Here is a 19,264-nt window from a genome sequence, read left to right as displayed (position 1 = left end):
CATCACGCATGTGGCTTGAGGCTTGGAATCAATAAATGTCATGAAAACGCCTGGACTTTTTTTGTAAAAATGTAAATAGTTTTTGATCTGTATAATTTATAATGTTCATTTCTGTCCTCCAGGACTCCAAAGACATGAGACAACTGTTTTACAGAGGAAAAATGCTTAGCTTTTATTCTTTTGTGTGTGATTACAATAAATAAGTGAATCAATTTCAGTTTTATTTTTTTATTTGTCTTTATGGTCCCATAACTTATTTTACATTCTTGTGACACCAATACAAAACAAACATTTTGACAGTCCAACTTGTCCTGAAAAAAAAAGATGTTTGTAGATTGTCTGTGCACAACAGGGTTGATGTTTTACAAGCTTTTTAAGAAAATAAAACCAGACGGACAATACATTGTAAAAATGACCTTAGGGCTCTTAGGGTTAAGCCGTCGAAATCCACTATTAGGTAAATTAGAACAGACCAAAACAAAAACAGACATTCTGACATGCAAGGCACATTTCAAAAAGAGAATAGCATTGTTTTTCAGAGAAACAGATACATGAACTTAGCATGTTTCCTAAAAATCTATGAATTAATTTTTTTTTATTTAGTAGTACAGTCAAAAACTTACATAAAGCTCATTTAAAGATAGATCCATAATAATTATTTACCAACTCTTCATCACCTTCTTCTCCATGTCGGACAGCGACAAAACAAGTGCTAGTAAGAAAACATACTTTTTTTAAGTAGTTATGTTTAACAAATTGTGTTTGTATGGCGTAATATTCAAGTGGCACAATTGATCTCCGATGCACTTGTGTGTTGTATGGCATTAATGACTGCAGGATGCATCAAAACACTTAACCTCACTTAACCCACACTAATTCTCTCTGATTGCTCTTTCAGACACTTTTTGCTCATTTGTGGACTTTTAAAGTTATGTGTGCATGCTTCATTTCCACTCAGTGGCTGGAGGAAATTTGGTGTCTGTAATGCTTTTAAAGTGTGGATGAACCAGAGTCTATTTCCTGAAACAATCTGTAGTCTCTCATAGCATATCTTTCTGTGTTACGTGATCATTTAAATGACCCTAAAAATTATGGAAATTAGTTCGATCTTCCTCTAGGTGGTCTTGACTACTTCATGAAAGGGTAGAGTTGAATTTCGGTCAGGTTTCAGTCGAGCCGTAGTGCTTTAACAGCAGCTTCATTATTCACAGATGATATTTGATCTTTTATTTCATCAGTAAACAACATTGTGCAGCTTTATTTATTGATTTGTCAAATGCATTGGAGTACACAGATTGTTGTTTGAGATATCAAGGCTTTAATGTGCATATCGATAAAATACTGAAACAGCTCAGACCAAAACTTACTGCAGAAAGGTCTTGGAGCTTTCAAACGACACCACCTCTCTATGACGTTTCTGGGCGGAGCTATAAAGAGATGCACAAATGAGCTTTTGGGCAGGGCTATTTCAGACGAGTGGGCGTGGCTGTGCCCACAAGGGGTTGGGGTTAGAGCTGGGGTTGGGAGGGGCTTGGTAGGGATAGGATGAGGTAAGGATATAATGCTGCATTATGCTTTATTACTCTTTATGCAACCATTGGACGCTTCTCTTTATATCAAAGGAGGAAATCATGTATCGCTAAATTAAGGCATTGTTAAGCAGACTCCCTGGTTATATCTCCAGTCTAGTTTAAAAGCAGAGCTTTCATTTGACTTTTTATGCTCAATCGACATGGGATGAGCTACACAATATGAATTTTTGCAAACTGCCCTAAAATATATTTTTTGCTGTTTTACATAATATCTGAGTTTTTCCTGTTTTAAAGTGCACCTAATATGCCAATTTTTACAAGATGTAATATAAGTCTCAGGGTTTCCCTGGAATGTGTCTGTGAAGTTTCAGCTCAAAATACCCCACAGATCATTTATAATAGCACGTGCAAAATGCCACTATTTGGGGGGGAGCCAAAACTGTCTGTACCTTTAAATGCAAATGAGCTACAGCTCCTTACCCCCTTACCCAAAGAGACATTGAGCGCTTTCAGTCCAAATAAATAGTATCTCACTATTGAGATATGGTGGGACAGCATACAACTCGCTGAGGGCGGAAACTATGGTAATGCAGGACTGTCAGTCAGTGGGTGTGGGCGGGGCCACTGACTGACAAAACATTTTTCCCAATTGGTTCGTTCCGAACAGAAACAGTATTTTAAAGTTTTTTGGTTTTCGGTTCAACCCTAAAATTGATGTTCCTGAACTGGTTAGAACAACAAATAAAGTTCCCAAACCGGTTAATAACGTTCCATGTCAGCTGTGGGACATACAAATAAGTCTTATCCTTAGGACATTAAACTTAAATTATTAGTCTACATAATTTTCCTTTAGTCTCTATCTTGTCATCAAACTTTAAAAAAGGTTACATTATGTAAGCGGCATAACTGTAATTCTGACATGCCTACATTTGTTTCCGAATTATACATAAATTAAGACAAGGACAATGTCTGCCATGTCATTTATTGGCCAACAACTTAAACAAATGTTTTTATTAGGAATTAGCTTTTTGAAAAGCGTCTCTCCGTGTATGCACTTTTGAGACGGAGGACGAATTCCAAACGGCGCCTCGGGAAGAAGATGCAGCATAAACAGTCACTCCATATAAAGTGAAAATTATGTTGTTTTTCAGTGCTTGTTTTGCCAAATGTATTTTAATGGACTACGGTATAAGACACAGTAGTGCAACTCTCTCTCAAGTTTATACATCAAGAGTTTTGAACTTTGAAGGGCATAGGGATAATCACGTTTGATTGGAGCCGTACCAAACACATTCAGTCGTATGTACATCTGTGCGTACAGAAAAATGCCTTTACTCCTTTTTGCGGTTAAAATGTTTAAAATCACTTAAGTTTTAACATTTGCAAAAAATTTTTTTGCGTATTAATCCGCGAATCGCATGCGAGCCGAACCATGGGTCGTGATCTGTACGGATCAACTGCAATCCATTAATTAGTATTAAAAAAACAAACATCTTGAGATACTTGGTAGCCTACAATATTAACCTGTTATGATTGAGCATTAGAGACTTGGGCTTGAGTAAGTTAGGCTACTTGCTGCTGGCAAGCTTCTCATTTCTCCAATGAGTCAACGACGACCGAAAGTGAACTTCACTGAGTTATATTAGACAGAAATCTTGTCAAAGAACGGAAAAAATAACGGTATTAACCGGTTACCATTATTTTAAACAAACGATTATGTTTCGGAGCATATCTTTTTTGAAAGTTTCTGGTTTCGTTTCTGTTCCTTGCAAAACATCAAACGTTTCTGGTTTTTGTTCCGTAAACCGGTTCAAAGCCTTGTTTAAAACGGATACAAGGTAAAACATACAGCAAAAAATGTAAAGGAAAATATGTAGGACAAAGAAGTTTTTCGTGAGCACTCGCTCTCTGGATGCCTAATGTCTGCATACACTGACCTGATTTAAACTTCACATTTCAGGGACGCTGTTTTCATTCATCTGGCTATTCTGAGATCTAATGTGGCCCAAATGAGAGGCGTTGGTGAGGCCAGGGCTGAGGCATTGAGAAAAAGAGGCTTCCCTGTGGTGACCACACTAATGACTGCAAGCGGGCATCTTTCATTGGGCCGGATAGATGACTTTGTGCCTGGTTTGTGTGTCCTAATCTAGTATTGTGTGTCCCTGACCTTCACAATTTGATTAATCTTACCTCTTCGTCCTTCTCGCTCTCTTTCTGAGAACAGAGGAATATTTTGGGACCCAGTCGTGTATGTTGAAAGATTGCCGTTGAGAGCTATAAAAATCAGGAAAAAATCGGAAAGGTCGTTTTTCTGTATTGTTGAATATTTTATGGCCATTTGGTGTCCAGTTTTACCTGCACGTTAAAAGTGAGACGTATGACACGATTCTACTGATAAAATCTGAATGTCAGCACCTATTAACCGGCATGACCTCAGGTCTCTTTATTTTGTGCTTTTTATAGTTATTGCACAGGATCTTTATGAATATTCTGACATCAGATGCTAAAATGATCAAAACAGGCTATATTGCAAAACCTAATGAGCTTCCTACACAGCGTCCTAATGCATCATGGCTGTGCATCTGCTGCGACGTCTGTTCAGAAAGGCAGACAGCAGTATTGTGTTGCCCTCTAAATGACCTTATTATGGCACCATTTATCATTTGTGAATAAAATAATCTTCAAAAGCATTGTGAAAAACACTTGCTCTTGCGTCAGTCGGCCTCACAGGAGCTTTGCATGAAGAAGTACGGCGTGAGCACTTTTCCAATGTCAAGTGTCAGATAGTTTAAGTGTAGTTATTTTAGGGGTGTTTCATTTGGTAGAGCATTGTGTGAGTAGTGTAATGGTCATTGGTTCGATTCTCAGGGAACACACACTGATCAACTCTATACCTTGTAATACTCCAAGACACTTTTTATAAAAGTGTCTGCCAAATGTGTTAATGTAATAAATGGAGCTGACAGTCTGAGCGAAAGATGAAAGATGATGCAGTAGGTGGAAATATTTACACTGCAAAAAATGACTTTCTTACGTAGTATTTTTGTCTAGTTTTCATTAGAAATATCAAGATGCATTTTCTTGATTAGCAAATTTACCTAAGAAAATAAGTCTAGTTTTTAGATAAAAAATATAAACGTTAAGTAAATTTGTGCTTAAAACAAGCAAAAAAATAAAAAATCTGCCAATGGATTAAAAGATATTTTCTTGAAATAAGTTAACTTTTTTGATAAACACTTAATTTAATACCTTAATTTCAACACTTAATTTTTACCTGTTTTAAGCACAAATTTGCTTAAATTGTATATTTTTTTGTCTAAAATTTAGACTTATTTTCCTAGGTCATTTTGCTCAAGAAAATACATTTTAATTTAAGAAATAAATTATTTTAGATATATTTACTGAAAACAAGACAACAATACTAAGTAAGAAAGTCATTTTTTTGCACCTGCAAAAGATGATTTTCAAGAAAAAAAATTCTTAGTATTTTTGTCTTGTTTTCAGTAAAAATATCAAGAACATAAGTCTAGTTTTTAGACCAAAAATATTACATTTAAGTGATTTTGTGCATAAAACAAGCAAAAAACGAATTGAAAAAAGAATTGAAAAAATTGAATTGTTCTTGAATTTAGTGTTTAAGAAAAATTTCCAAGATTTTTTTGCTTACCCCATTGGCAGATTATTTTGCTTGTTTTATGCACAAATTTATTATTAGCTTAAATTGTATATTTTTTTTGTCTAAAGACTAGACTTATTTTCCTAGGTCATTTTGCTCATCATGAAAATACATCTTAATTTAAGAATTTTTAGATATTTTTACTGAAAACAAGACAAAAATACTAAGTAAGAAAGTCTCTCTTTTTTGCAGTGTAGCGTTGTTAAATCCAGCACTGCAAAAATGACTTTCTTAGTTAGTATTTTTGTCTTGCTTTAAGCACAAAAAATGCAAGATGCATTTTCTTGATGAAAATAAGAAATAAGAAAATAAGTGTAGTTTTAAGACAAAAATATCAAATTTAAGTGAATTTGTGGATTAAACAAGCAAAAAAAGAAAAAAAATGAAAAACTGCAAATGGGGTAAGAAAAAAAATCTTGAACTTTTACAAAATAACCTCAGAAAAAATATACAATTTAAGTTTTTATTTAGACAAGCAAAAAAATCTGCCAATGGGGTAAGAAAAAAATCTTAACTTTTGTTAAGATTTGAATGTATCACAAATTCACTTAAATTTGATACATTTTGTCTAAAAACTAGACTTAATTTCTTTTTTGCAGTGTATAAGAAAAGTCTAGTTTTAGACAAAAACATAATATTTAAGTAAACTTATGCTTAAAACCAGCAAAAAATGGGGTAATGAATGAATGAATGAATGAATCTGCCAATGGGGTAAGAACATTTTTCTTGATTTTTTTAAATTAAATGTTCAAGAAAAAATGTATGATTTTTTTTTCTTACCCAATTTGCCTATTTTTTTTGCTTGTCTAAAAAAAACATATGACTTAAATTGTATATTTTTTCTGAGGTTATTTTGTTCATCAAGAAAATTCATCTTGATTTAAGAATTTTTAATTATTTGTACTGAAAACAAGACAAAAATATGTGAGTGCGTTGTGATTGGCCGATTACCTCAAGCGTGTGATGGAAAGTTACGCACCTTTCCACATTTGGAATATCTTGCTCCCAAAGCCCAGTGTTTTCACAACTTGGGAGCGGCAGCAACCATTTAACAGTGAAAATTAAAGTTACGCCACCTTTCTTGGCGTATACATTTGGCTGGTATTATGGAAATCTTTCCACACAGTGACGTAGATAACTAACTATATTAACTATAATGAGAGACGAAAGATGTGACAGCAGGTGGGAATATTAAACATCCGAGAGCAGGTCATAAATCTAAAATTCTTTTTTTGGTTAAATTTGGAAACATTGGCTTTATTAAAAGTGATGACTGTGATATTTATCATTTTCTACACCACTGAGTGTTTTATCATACTGTTTCTGTGTGTGCACGTGTATGCATTTGTGTGTGTCTCTTATCCCATTTGCCATGTAAGTGGGTTAGCTGATGGGATGTAGTGATGGTTTGGTGTGCGAGGCACGCGGGCCCCGCGTGTGTCCGTTCTGATGCGTTTGCCCCCTCACCCGTTCTGTTACCCTTAATCCATTGTTTCAGATGCTGGACAGATGCTGTCATACAGACAACCGATATACCTCATTCTGTGAACGTTGAACCACTGGGACAGCAGCCAATTAACTTCAGCATCCCATTGATTTATCAATCAGTTTAACATTAATGTCCACCAGCATTGTGCTTCTGTTGATTTCTAGGAACAGAATCCTTCAGGAGAAAACAGATTATCAATGCTGAGCGTGACTGTACAGAGATAACCTAACATGTGTCGTACTGACATCACCCACCGATAAAAACATTGAGGGAACAACGAGACATTTATGTATTGATAATAATGATACTGAGTTACTCTGCAGCTGTGAGAACTCTCGAACCTGGCCTTTTTTTAAAGAAATGTTGCTAAATGCTTGATTAACATCAGAATTTTTTGCCCTGAAGTTTAATTTTAAAGGTGCCGTAGAATGTAAAACTGTATTTATGTAGACATAGATGAATAATAAGAGTTGTGTACATGTTAATGACATATCATGAGCCTCAAACATGGTTGTTTCCTTCTTCTTATGTAAATCTTTGTGCATGCAAAAGACCACTGGAAAACAGACCAATCTCAACATAACACCAACTGTGACGTTACAGACCAGATGTACGCCCCAACATTAAATTACACATTAAATTAAGTACAATTTTGTTACATTGAGTTAGCGCTATATGCTAGTTAATGCTATATGCTAGTTAATGCTAAATGCTAATTAATGCTATATGCTAGCGTTTAGACTGAAGTTCTACTATTGACATTACAGTTATGTTTTGCAGGTCCATACTAAAAAAAACACAAACTTACCACTCAGAAACGTCCATGAACAATCTCCAAACAATTGATTATTCCTCAAAATCTGATACAGACTCAAACGTAAGATCTGTTTACACACACACAGAGCTACTGAAGGAGAAACAGCCAATCAGAGCAGAGCTCAACATTATTATTCATGATTTATAAAATGGTCGTGTAAAACCATCTCTGGATAATTTTTGCAGTTAATATGCCCTTACGAAAATTAACCATGGTTTTATTGTGGTAAAAGTGTAGTAACCATGGTTTTTTGGTCAATTGATTACTATGAGCAAAACCATGGTTTTACTACACTAACCATGGTTTAACTATGATTTTTGAAAACCATGGTTGTCAAAACCATGGTTGTTTTGTGGTAACCATGGTTTTACTACAGTAACCATGGTTTTTTGGTCTTAACTGTAGTAAAGCCATGGTTAATTTTCGTAAGGGTGTAGATATCAGAAAACAATCTAACATACAGTATCAATGCATTCTTTGGCACCTTTAAAGGTGGACCAAAGCAAACTTTATTTATATTCACTCCGCTTTCACATTGAGCTTTGTTTGCATTACATTTTGCATGAGATATTTGCATTTTTAGTTATTCGTCAGCCATTTTTATTAGGGATGCACCAATATATCAGCCTATACTTTGTATCGGCAGATAAAAGCAAACTTTCCCCACTATTTGGCATAAAACAGTTTTAGTTTGTAAGTCTGCACTACAAGGTTTTCAGAATATCAAAATTTGAAATGGAGTAAAAAGCAAAACTATCGGTAACTATCGATATCATTCAAAATAATCGATATCAGGAGAGAAATTATGTATTAATGCATCCCTAGCTTTTAAAGATGCTTTAGGTCCATACTAAATGTGCTGTCCCATACTAGACAGATCTCTGTTTTATTATTGAAACAACACCTTTTGTGTTACTTTTAAAACAAAATTTTGTCCCTTTTATTTGTTTAACACAAAATCAACAAAAAAATGACACATGATGTGTAAAATAACATAACACAAACAACACGTGAATAAAATAACACGCTTGAACGCGCAAAAACCCGACGTGATCTCACGGCAAGTCGTTTTATAGTCACGAAAAATGTGATAAATTTGTTCGTGTCCATGCCACAAAATTCTGCTTTTTTATGTGCCTTCAGCATGAATGTCTTTTTTGTGTCTGTGGCACGATTTTTTTCATGTCATTTTATTTATTGTTTTCTCATTTTTTTCGCTTGTCGCTTGGGGTTAGATTTGGGATTTGGGTTAGGATGTACTTTTATGTATTGGTATCACGCTTTTCAAACTATTCTCGCCTGGATTTGGGGTTAGAGTTGAGGTTTGGGTTAGGATGTCTAGAAATGTAGCAGAAAGTGATTCTAACCCAACAACAATGGTAAGAAAATAGAAAAAACAATGAGAAAATAACACATAAAATAAAACGAAAAAGAAAGTCGTGCCACAGACACGAAAAACTATTTATAGAAATTCAACACAAAAAAGACATTCGTGCTGAAAGCACAAAAAAGCTTTGGACACGAATAAATGAATCACATTTTTCGTGACTATAACACGACTTTCCGTGAGATCAGTCTGCAAAATCTGGTATGAAGTGCTCAAAAGCACGCCAAACCAACAGATGGCGATATATCCCTAACCATAAAGCCATGTTGGCCGATCAGAAGCCATCGCAGAGTCTCGTCTCGGCACGAAAAACAACATCACATGCCCAAAACTTCAGCCTTTCATCGGCTACACGAACAACGCTGCAACCGGAGTTTGTGAAAAGATAAAAGTTAGCTTTCAGTCACCTGATACTGCATGTGGACGAACGGCCAAACCGCATAGATAAAGCTTTGGTTTTAAAAATACCCGTGTATGTGTGGACACTGCCAGGATGCCATAACTGCACCATTACATAGGACAAATTGGTTGGCCATGTTGTTTCGCAATGTTAAATGATTGCTTTTGTTTGCTGCAGGGAATTGTATTATGGTGTGATTTGTCACATGACATTTATAGCCCTGTACACATGATCCAGAAATAGCAGTGTATTTACAGTATGTGCTGAATGTGTCAGGCTAAGAAGAACAGGGGTAGATATAAATTTACTGTATATTTACATACTGTACAAAGAACTCTCTTATCTCCGAGGGAAAATTTGATTCCTCGTGATATTATGATTTCGATTACGTCCAAGGAAATGCATTTCAGAGAAAGACGTCAAACCAGCTGTATTTCTGAAATAGTCAAGATGTCAGGACAGTAAGTTAAGGCTGGCTGACAGTGTTTAATGGTGCTTAACAGGGTTTAATGCAGGAAGAGGAAGCGAAGAAGACTATTATAATCTGATATGTCATATTAAACAAAACATTCATTTTTATTTTGGTCCTTATGTATCCTGTATTTTGTGCGTCACAAAAATCTGATTGAAAGGTTTAGATCTTGTTTACATACTACTACACACCTTAAAGAGGTGACTTTTTCAATGTTTAAGTGCTATAATTGGGTCCCCAGTGCTTCTATCAACCTAGAAAATGTAAAAAAGATCAACCTAGTAACTTAGTTTTGGTAAACCGTTTTCTGCAAGCATTTGAAAAAATAGTTCTTTGAAATTTGGCTCCCCTTGTGATGTCAGAAAGGGATAATCTGGTCCCTTAATCTGCACTGCCGTTTAGTGCAGAGATCAGCTCATTTGCATTTTAAAGGACACACCCAAAAACTGCACATTTTTGCTCACACCTAAAAAGTGACAATTTTAACAAATGTTATAATAAATTATCTATATGATATTTTGAGCTAAATTTTGAGCTTGTACTTTGGGGACACCAAGGATTTATTAGACATTTTAACAATGTCTTTTGAAATTTCCTCTTTTAACAAAACTGAATATCTTAGTAAACTCCAGTTTGCCTTTGTGTTTGTCAAGTGTGCATACAAAACATTTTAAATACTTTAAATATTTGCATTTTAAGATCCATTTTCTTGCATACGGGATCATTCAGAAGGATCATCTCACGTGCATGCACATGTCTGCTCCATGCATGACACATATATCTTATAATACATTGTATTGTACAGATACTTAAATCTGAGCCACATTCAAACCCGTTCTTATAAACCAATCCATTAATATGTTTTCTTTGTTGTTGTTGTTGTTTTGTGTATTCACCTGCTCTAGATTTTACACTGCTCCAGTTTACTCTTGGCATTGTTGCGGTACTGTTGCTCTTGTATGATAGATTGCAAGTTCCTTATTTGCACGTCGCTTCAGATAAAAGATTCTTCTAAATGACTAAAAGTAAACAACAAAGTGGTAAATAATTTCATCAGGCGAACAGACTTTAAAATTAACAACAGAAGATTTTATGCTTTTTGTTCTCATTTTAATGGACTTTAATGGACCCCAACACTTAACAGTTTTAATGCAGTTTAAAATTGCAGTTTCAAAGGACTCTAAACGATCCCAAACGAGGCATAAGGGAAGAAAAATAAAAAATATGCACTTTTAAACCACAACTTCTCTTCTTCCTCAGGCTGTGTGACGAGCCAGCGTGACCTCAATGCCGTGGAAAGCTCACGTGTTACATATATGAAACGCACATTTGTGGACCATTTTAAACAATAAACTGACACAGAGACATTAATTATTATTATTCCACATACAACAACGTCGGAACGCTCCTCTTTTTCCACACTTGTAAACACTGGGGCGTAGTTTCGCATACATCATCCATGTCGTCTTGACGTCATGACGTATTACGTGAGGTCGCGCTGGCACATCACAGGACCGGAGATAGACAAGAAGTTGTGGTTTAAAAGTGCATATTTTTATTTTTCTTGTCAAAAATGACAATCGTTTCAATATATAAGAGCCTTATGCCTCGTTTGGGATTGTTTAGAGTCCTTTAAAACTCTGTTGAAAAAAACTGTTAAGTGTTAAGTGTTGGGGTCCATTAAAGTCCATTAAAATGAGAAAAATCCTGGAATGCTTTCCTTAAAAAACATAATTTCTTCTCGACTGAACAAAGAAAGACATCAACATTTTGGATGACATGGTGGTGAGTAAATTAAGAAAATTGACTAATCCTTTAAAACCTCCTTATAATGTAGGTTTTTAACATGTTTATTTTGTTATGCTATCCATTCTTGATGGTTATGCGCTATTCATTATTCATTATTTACATTTAGCTACAGTATGGGATAAGATTCGCCCCCTGCGACCCTGCAGAACAGATGGATGTTGCAATCCAGTTGTTGTCATCCATATGTTTTTCTTTGTTCAGTCGAGAAGAAATTACGTTCTTTGAGGAAAACATTCCAGGATTTTTCTCCATATAGTGGACTTAAGTGGACCTCAACAGTTTACAGTTTCAAAACAATTAATTGTTTAATTGTTTCAAAGCAGCTTTACATTAATAAATGCAGGAGAAAACACAGAAAAATTAATTGACAACATAAGCAGCAGAGTACCACGGCTAAGGTTAAAACGCACTAGCAAAGGTAGTAATAATGTAACGTATAGAAGAGGGTGCAAAGTTAAGCCAATGTCAGCTGACCCCTAGGTGTTGAAAAAAACTCCTAGGAGAAAAAACCTCCCGCTTTTTTCCCAGGAGGAAAAAGCCCTAAAAAGGGAAAAAACCCTCGAGAGACTATTGATTCTATAGAGGATATACTATATAAAAATACTATTTTATGGGAATTAAAACATTAAAATATATGTATATACAGCCGGAACTGTCTGTTAGTCTCATTGTCCTTGGGATCGAGGACGAGGCAGGAGAAACAAAATCCTACTAGCGCAGGGGCTGTTCACATGTAATGCAAGTTTGTTAAACAGTATTAAGGTTTAATATCCACTCGCTTCCAGACAGGCTAACTATTGCGGCATAAGTATATTACCCAGACGAGTTATGTGAATGCTTTGTTCCAGACAAGCTAACTATTGCAGCTTCAAATGGTTCTTAGCAATCCCAAAAGAGACATAAGGGTCTTATCTAGCTAAACAAATTTAAAATATGGACTTTTACCAAAGTTTCTAGACTTGTACTAGCTTTGTGATGCGCCAGTGTAAAGTTAGGTATTAGGTAAAATCCTGAACAAAGAAAGACATAACATCTTGGATGTCATGGGGGTGAGTAAATTATTTGGATTTTTTTATGAAAGTGGAGTAATCCTTTAATTAAAATGTTAAATAAATGCATCTTTTCAAAGTAAATAATCGTGATTATAATTTTCAAACATAATCGAGCAGCACTAGTCTGTGGATCCCAATGCAGCGTTATCCATGACCTGCAGATCTTTTGATCTTTCAACATCCACTTTGACTATGTGTGAATGTTGCTCAGTTACAGCTCCTATCCAAAATGACACAATCGCTGGGTACAGGTCACAGTTCAGAGCTGCCAGTGTCTTCATACAATTGGCCAGTGCATCACAACGTGCTCTACAGTGCCTCGTGTGGCCATGTAGAGAATGCCGCCTGTATCTGCACTGCATTATTTAATACGTTTCGACACTTTACAGAACACCGCACAGCTTCCTCGCATATTCTGCTGACTAATTCAAGAAGAAAAGGTTTTATCTGTTCACTTTGTTGACAAGTTGCATACTAGATTAAATTCCAGTCATTAGGTTGGACATCTTAGTGAGTTGAATGAATAATAGATGAGACGATTTCCTGGGAGCTGTTAAACGATTGTACAAGCACCTAATGTGAACTAATACCACACACTGTTATCGATTAGATCATTTGTGGTGTTTGCTAAAGCAAGCTTTATTTTTGTATTAACAAACCCTAAGTGTTATTGTTGGCGTATAAAAAAATCATTGCAGAAAATGTTTTCTAATCAAATTATTTAATTCATAAAACATTTTCTGCCTGCTGTCATTTAATCCATGTTTTACATCCAAACTCTGAACCTAACGCTGTTTATCAGCCTCTTTAAGATTGCTGTAACCACAGCCGGAGGGAAATCAATTCAAAGGGTTTGCTCATAAAAAACAAGCTCAGTTTGCCACAAGACGTGCTTTTCAAAGGTTATTGGATCACCAAGAAGTCACAAGATAGGATGCACACAACCCCTGCTCACATGATATACAAAATATTTTAGTTCACTGCTATCAATAAATAGAGCGGCACCATAAGAATGAAGCTCCTCTCTCACCCGTGGTATTTTTAGGTCGTGCGAGAGAAACCCAGAGGCACAGAGGAAATTAGGGCTCAGTGCTTTTCAAGTATAAAAATCTGAAATATGTGCACTAATGAAAAGCGACTCTTGAAAATTCAGACATAATTTGATAACATGCTGCATTCTGACAACGAGTTCTGCTTTCCTCAGATGTGTGAACCCAAGCAGGATGAGCCGTGTGACCTCGAAGGCCAGCGATTGACCCCTGAGGACGACCGCTCCCCTGGCAGCCCCCTAAATGCCGATGCGTGCACCCCGCCACCCGCCGATGTCACCCCGCTGGATGAGATCCAACAAACGCCTCCATTCTCCAAAGATGGAGAAGAAACAGAGGGCGGCACGAACGAGGAAGATGAAGAGAGGAAGACTTGTGAAGCTTTCATCAACGACGAAAACGCTGCCCCTCCGTCGTCTTCCTCGTCCTTCATCATTCCGGAGCTGCGTCTGGATCGGTCGTACAGCACCGACGGCCTCTCCACCCCCGGCACCGATGAGGAGGATGATGACGAAGATGAGGAAGAAGACGAGGAAGAGGAGGAAGACAGCGATGATAACTACCTGGAACGGCGGGACAGTAAGCGGAGGAGCATGGTGGAGGCCACATCCTGCGAGAAGCACGCGGGCGGACTCAGCGTGCAGAATTCACTGCGCAGACGCACGCACAGCGAGGGCAGCCTGCTGCAGGACCCCCGCACCACCTGCTTCACATCGGACAACGCCATCAACTGTATGGATGCGTCAGGTACGCTTCCATCACCCAAAACCCTGAAGAAAGAGCTGATAAAGAACGGAGGGTCCATGCATCAGCTGTATATGCTGTTCTCTGGACGAAAAGTAAGTCTCACTCTCTTACTTACTGTACTCTGGTGCAGTGGTTCCCAAACTTTTTCAGCGTGTGGCCCCCCTTGTGTACGGTGCATTCCTTCGCGACCCCCCAAAGAAAATTTGTGACAAAAAACTGTTCTAAATCTCAACATTTTAATAAAAAAATAAAAATAAAAAAAACTGAAATTATACAAAAAATTAGTGCTTTTGGTTAGTAGCCCTATTTTTTATAGGTTTAATTGCACAGAATTCATGATAAATTTATGTATTTCATAAAATGTCATAAAACTGGGGCCCCCCTGGCACCATCTCGCGGCCCCCCTGGGGGCCCCGGCCCCCAGTTTGAAAACCACTGCTCTGGTGGATTTGCCCAAATGACTCAAAGTTCAGTTTATCATGGTAGTTGCTTTAACTGATGATTTGTGGTGTTTGCTAAGACAAAGATGGGTTTGATTATTAACCATTATGTTATGTTGAGGACGTTTTCATCCACTGTGGGGTGCTTTTGAGTCTTAATTTGGCCACAGCTTTCTTTGTGTTTCAGCAAATGGAATGATTTTTGGTGACAAATCTTATATTGACACATATTTTGGGAAAATGCATAAAATAAATCGTGGGCAAATTCACTGCCCTTTTATTATGTTCGGGATGAAAACATCCACTATATTAAACTGCTGTAAAAATGTATTAGATTTTGCACAAGTCCTGATCAAAACTACCAAATGTTTATAAAATAAAGTTAAAGTAAAAAAATAAAGGAGTTTAACTCTTTAATTGCCAAGTCAAGTCCATAAATATTGTCAAAGATAAAAAAAACACAAATTGACTTATTTTTATATAAAAAGTGATTGTGGACTGGATTTTTGTGACCTTTTTCACAGCCTTGGCATGTCAAAGATTAGTAAAACATTGACTTTTATGCATTAAAAGTTAGTTTCTGTGCAACATCAGATTTTATTTTTTTCTTCCTGATTTACTGTTCATGACTGTTTTTGCTCCATTGACTTCCATTATAATGACATTTTTTGATTACAAAGCCATGACACCTTATTATCATGCATTCTTGATGGTTGGTGGTTTTCACAAAATTAACAAAATGAATATGTACTATAATTTATTGATTTCTTTTTAATTGCGTTAATACAATTCGTTTGAGTTTGGGTTCTTGAAAAAGAATACCGTTTTAATCATGTTCAGTCCACTTAATCATTTTATTGTTGGGACAACATGAATGATTTTTGTTGCTATTAATAACTGGGCTGTGGATCTGTATTTCCCAGCATGTTTTGCATGCAAGTGCTGTTGGAAAGTAATTTTTTTATTTAAGTGTTATTTTATGCATTTTTAGGTAAAGAGAAAGACTTAATAATGTTTAATGTTCATTTATCTTATTGATTTAGAAGCGTTTGTGTTAAATTTTTTCAAATTGTTTGGTTACCATCGTGCAGAAGAGTGGCACTTTTGGTTAAGTTGTGGATGTGACATATTTCTCTCAACTGTGTTAATGCCTTTTTGGAGATCAGTCTCTTCTCACATGCTCATCCAAAGTATCATATGTTATTATTATTAGCATGCTAACATGTGCTCATGCTTATTAGTATGATGCTTTTTATATAAAATAACAGAATGGAGTTATTAAACTACACTAAATTGAGTTATTAGACTACACTAAATTGAGTTATTAGACTACACTAAATTGAGTTGAGGCAACTACACTTACTGCCATCTACTTTAAATTGAGTTGGACAAGCTCAATATATTTTAATTGTGTAAAGCAGTTTTTTATGAGTTAGGGGTACACATTTATATTGTTGGATGGAAATCCTGCCCACAATTTTATTGAGTTAATCCAATGAATCATTTTTTTGAGTGTATATGTAGTATAACAGCATATTATTGTGTGTGTGTGTGTGTGTGTAACATACTCTACAGTAAATAAGGGAGAAAAAATAAATAAAATCTGACACTACACAAAAACTAAAAAATGCATCAAAGCCAATGTTGTTAATAATCTTTGGTATGCCCAGTGATAAAAGCTAAACAAATCCAGTCCAAAATCACTTTTTATACTGTAAATAAGTCAATTTGTGTGTGTGTGGTTTTTTCCCCGCAAAATCAGTGACATTGTTTATGACCTTGGAAATTAAAGAGTTAAAATCCTTGAACTTTTATTAACATTTAGTAGTTTTGATCAGGACTGAGGTTGATTAACAGATTTATGCAAAATAATGTGAAACAAATATTTATCTGATACATTTTTACAGCATTCTAATTTTGTGGATGTTTTCATTCTGAACATAACGGAAGGATAGTGAATTTGAAGAATGCACAAGGGTTAATATTAATAGAACTCATTTTAGTGTCACATTTCACACTTTTGACAGATCAGGGCCAAGAGAGTTTTCTCTTCTGATTTAAATGCAAGATTATAAAACCCATGAAGTCATGAAGTTCATGATGAACGGCTGTATTCACAGTAGGCCACGTGCAATTCCAGCATTTACCAGCAGGTGCACACCAGCCTGATCCTGACACCACCCGTGTAAAACCTAAATATGTTATAACTCATTTTACACTGTTTGCAGTGATACATCTGGAGAACGTTAATGAGAAATATGATGAAATGTCATAGCTTTAAAGTAATATTTTCTTACACATTCTCTAAAATTTGTTCATCTCCTTTTTCTCTGGAATTTTTTATTACTAATGTACTGTAATTGACTAGAGAGCACAAGAATACTACAGTCAAAATAAATATTAATAAAATGAGAAAAATACCACACTGTAAAAAATATGCAGCATTTTTGTCGAATCAACATATATTTTTTATGTTACTTGAACTTAAAAAAAATAAGTTGAACAATTTCAACTTGATTTTATAAGTTATGTCAACTTATCACAAGCCAAAACTTAAAATAGTAGGTTAAATTGACATGCAAAACCAAGTTGTTCATTCTGCATTTTTTACAGTGCATCTATTGGTATGTAAATATGCAAAATCGATGTTTCATCTCACCTGAAGCTCTGACAGACTTTTGTGATCAGTGGCGCGAGTGAATTTTCTTCAGAGGGGCTTAAATTCAAAATATGTGTTCGGAGTGTCATGTGTGTTGCTCGTCATGTCAAAATATGTGTTTGGTGCGTCATGTGAACCTATGTGCATCATAAGTCATGTCAAAATACATGCCTACTGCACAAAAAAGTGTTTGAATATCGAAATGTCGAAAGTGTTCATGATAAAAGAGATGCTCACCTTAACAAAAGACACTCACTTAACACTAAACTCTGATTTCACATGAGATTAAGTGAGTATCTGGCAAACTCGAGCGTCTGTTTTATCTTTAACCCCTTCAAAGTGTCTGCAGCAGGCACGAAAAAACTGGTTGTGATCATATTTCTGAAAACGTCTTACATTTTTTTGAACATATTTGTGTCAACAGAATATCATAGGATGACCATACAGCTAAACTACATGCTTCTGGTTTTATCTACATCAATACAGTTCATGATAATCATAACAATTACATTAAAATAGGTTGTTAATTGCATCATTATGCATGCATGGATTCTGTTTGGTCTGGTTCATTGTACGTGATCTTATTCAATGCAATAAGCATTTAATTTATAAAGGTGTTTATTTATCTATTTTATTGGCTTCAGGTAATCATACTGTATAGATCATGAAGGGGTCTTTATATGTTCTAGGCCTGATGCTCCCTTTAAATAATGCATACAGTTAATCACTAAACCCATAATGCATTACTGTTAGGTTGCTGTATGGTTGCCCTTTCAAAACAGGGGTTTGCAAAAAAAGTAGCCTTATGGCTAAAATGTCTATTTTACTGAATAATTAATGTAAGTGGATTTTCAGAAACACAATAAAGTTGTGCATTTTAAGCCTATTACGGTAAAACCATCTTCAACTTCAAGGGGTCTTCAACTACTCTTCTTTAAGGGCCAGAATTTATAAATGTAAATATAATGAGGGCCAAACTTTTACCCCTATTTTTACCCCTGATGTATGTTTTAATTCGACCTGTTGTATAAAATATTATATTTGTTACAGGCTAACTTATGTTGTTTTTGTTACGTTTTGTTATAGGTCATATATTAAAAAACAAAAAAGATGCTCCAGTATTTTGCCTTTAAATTACTGAATATTTTTTCATATTTTCTTTTTTTAATATTTTAAAAACAATTGCAGTTTAACATTGCAAGAGCCAAATGTTGATAGTTCAACTATGAACATTGCACAAAAAGTGCAAGTGTAAATAATCATAAATAATTAAAATAATCATAAATAATTAAAATAATCATAAATAATTAACACAGGTATTTTTGGATAGCACTAACTGTAATGCCAAGCTTTTCAACTGCTTTTGTTTGTTTAACTTTAATTTTTTAATTGTTACATTTTGAGTAAACATATGCATGCAATCACAACATATAGCCAATCTTATCTTAATGACTAAAATTACACTTCTTGTTTTCATTATTATTATTATTTTGAAAATGTATAGGTTATAAACCGCCTTTCCACTGTACGTGACATTTGGACATGACTGTTGGAGTTTGCCCCCTAGTGGCAGTCATTTGACATTTCAGTTTAATCGTAAATAATTGCCAAAATGGGAGAGAAACTCATTCTAGCCTTCAATCTATGAATATTCACCATAGTGGAATAAATAAATGAATGCAAATTAATGGACCGGGGGGCGGGATAAAGATGATTGGGGGGCTGCAATTGGCCC

General features: G+C 35.4%; 1 protein-coding gene across 3 annotated transcripts in view; it reads left to right on the top strand.

Moving 5' to 3' along the window:
• Positions 1-19,264, top strand: part of rgs3a (regulator of G protein signaling 3a) — a 73,747-nt gene that overhangs the window by 11,089 nt on the left and 43,394 nt on the right. For 2 of the 3 annotated variants that reach the window (XM_065284052.1, XM_065284054.2), the window contains exon 2: positions 13,839-14,522. In XM_065284052.1, the coding sequence (XP_065140124.1) occupies positions 13,839-14,522 (684 nt within the window). Of the gene's footprint in view, positions 1-3,492; positions 3,663-13,838; positions 14,523-19,264 lie in introns of all 3 variants that reach the window. The other variant, XM_065284053.2, reaches the window with a different exon arrangement.

Source organism: Paramisgurnus dabryanus, chromosome 5 (genome assembly GCF_030506205.2).
Source record: "Paramisgurnus dabryanus chromosome 5, PD_genome_1.1, whole genome shotgun sequence".
In the NCBI taxonomy this organism is placed as follows: Eukaryota; Metazoa; Chordata; class Actinopteri; order Cypriniformes; family Cobitidae; genus Paramisgurnus; species Paramisgurnus dabryanus.
The sequence above is the reverse complement of the archived record's forward strand: the minus strand, read 5'-3'. Positions and strand labels throughout refer to the sequence as shown.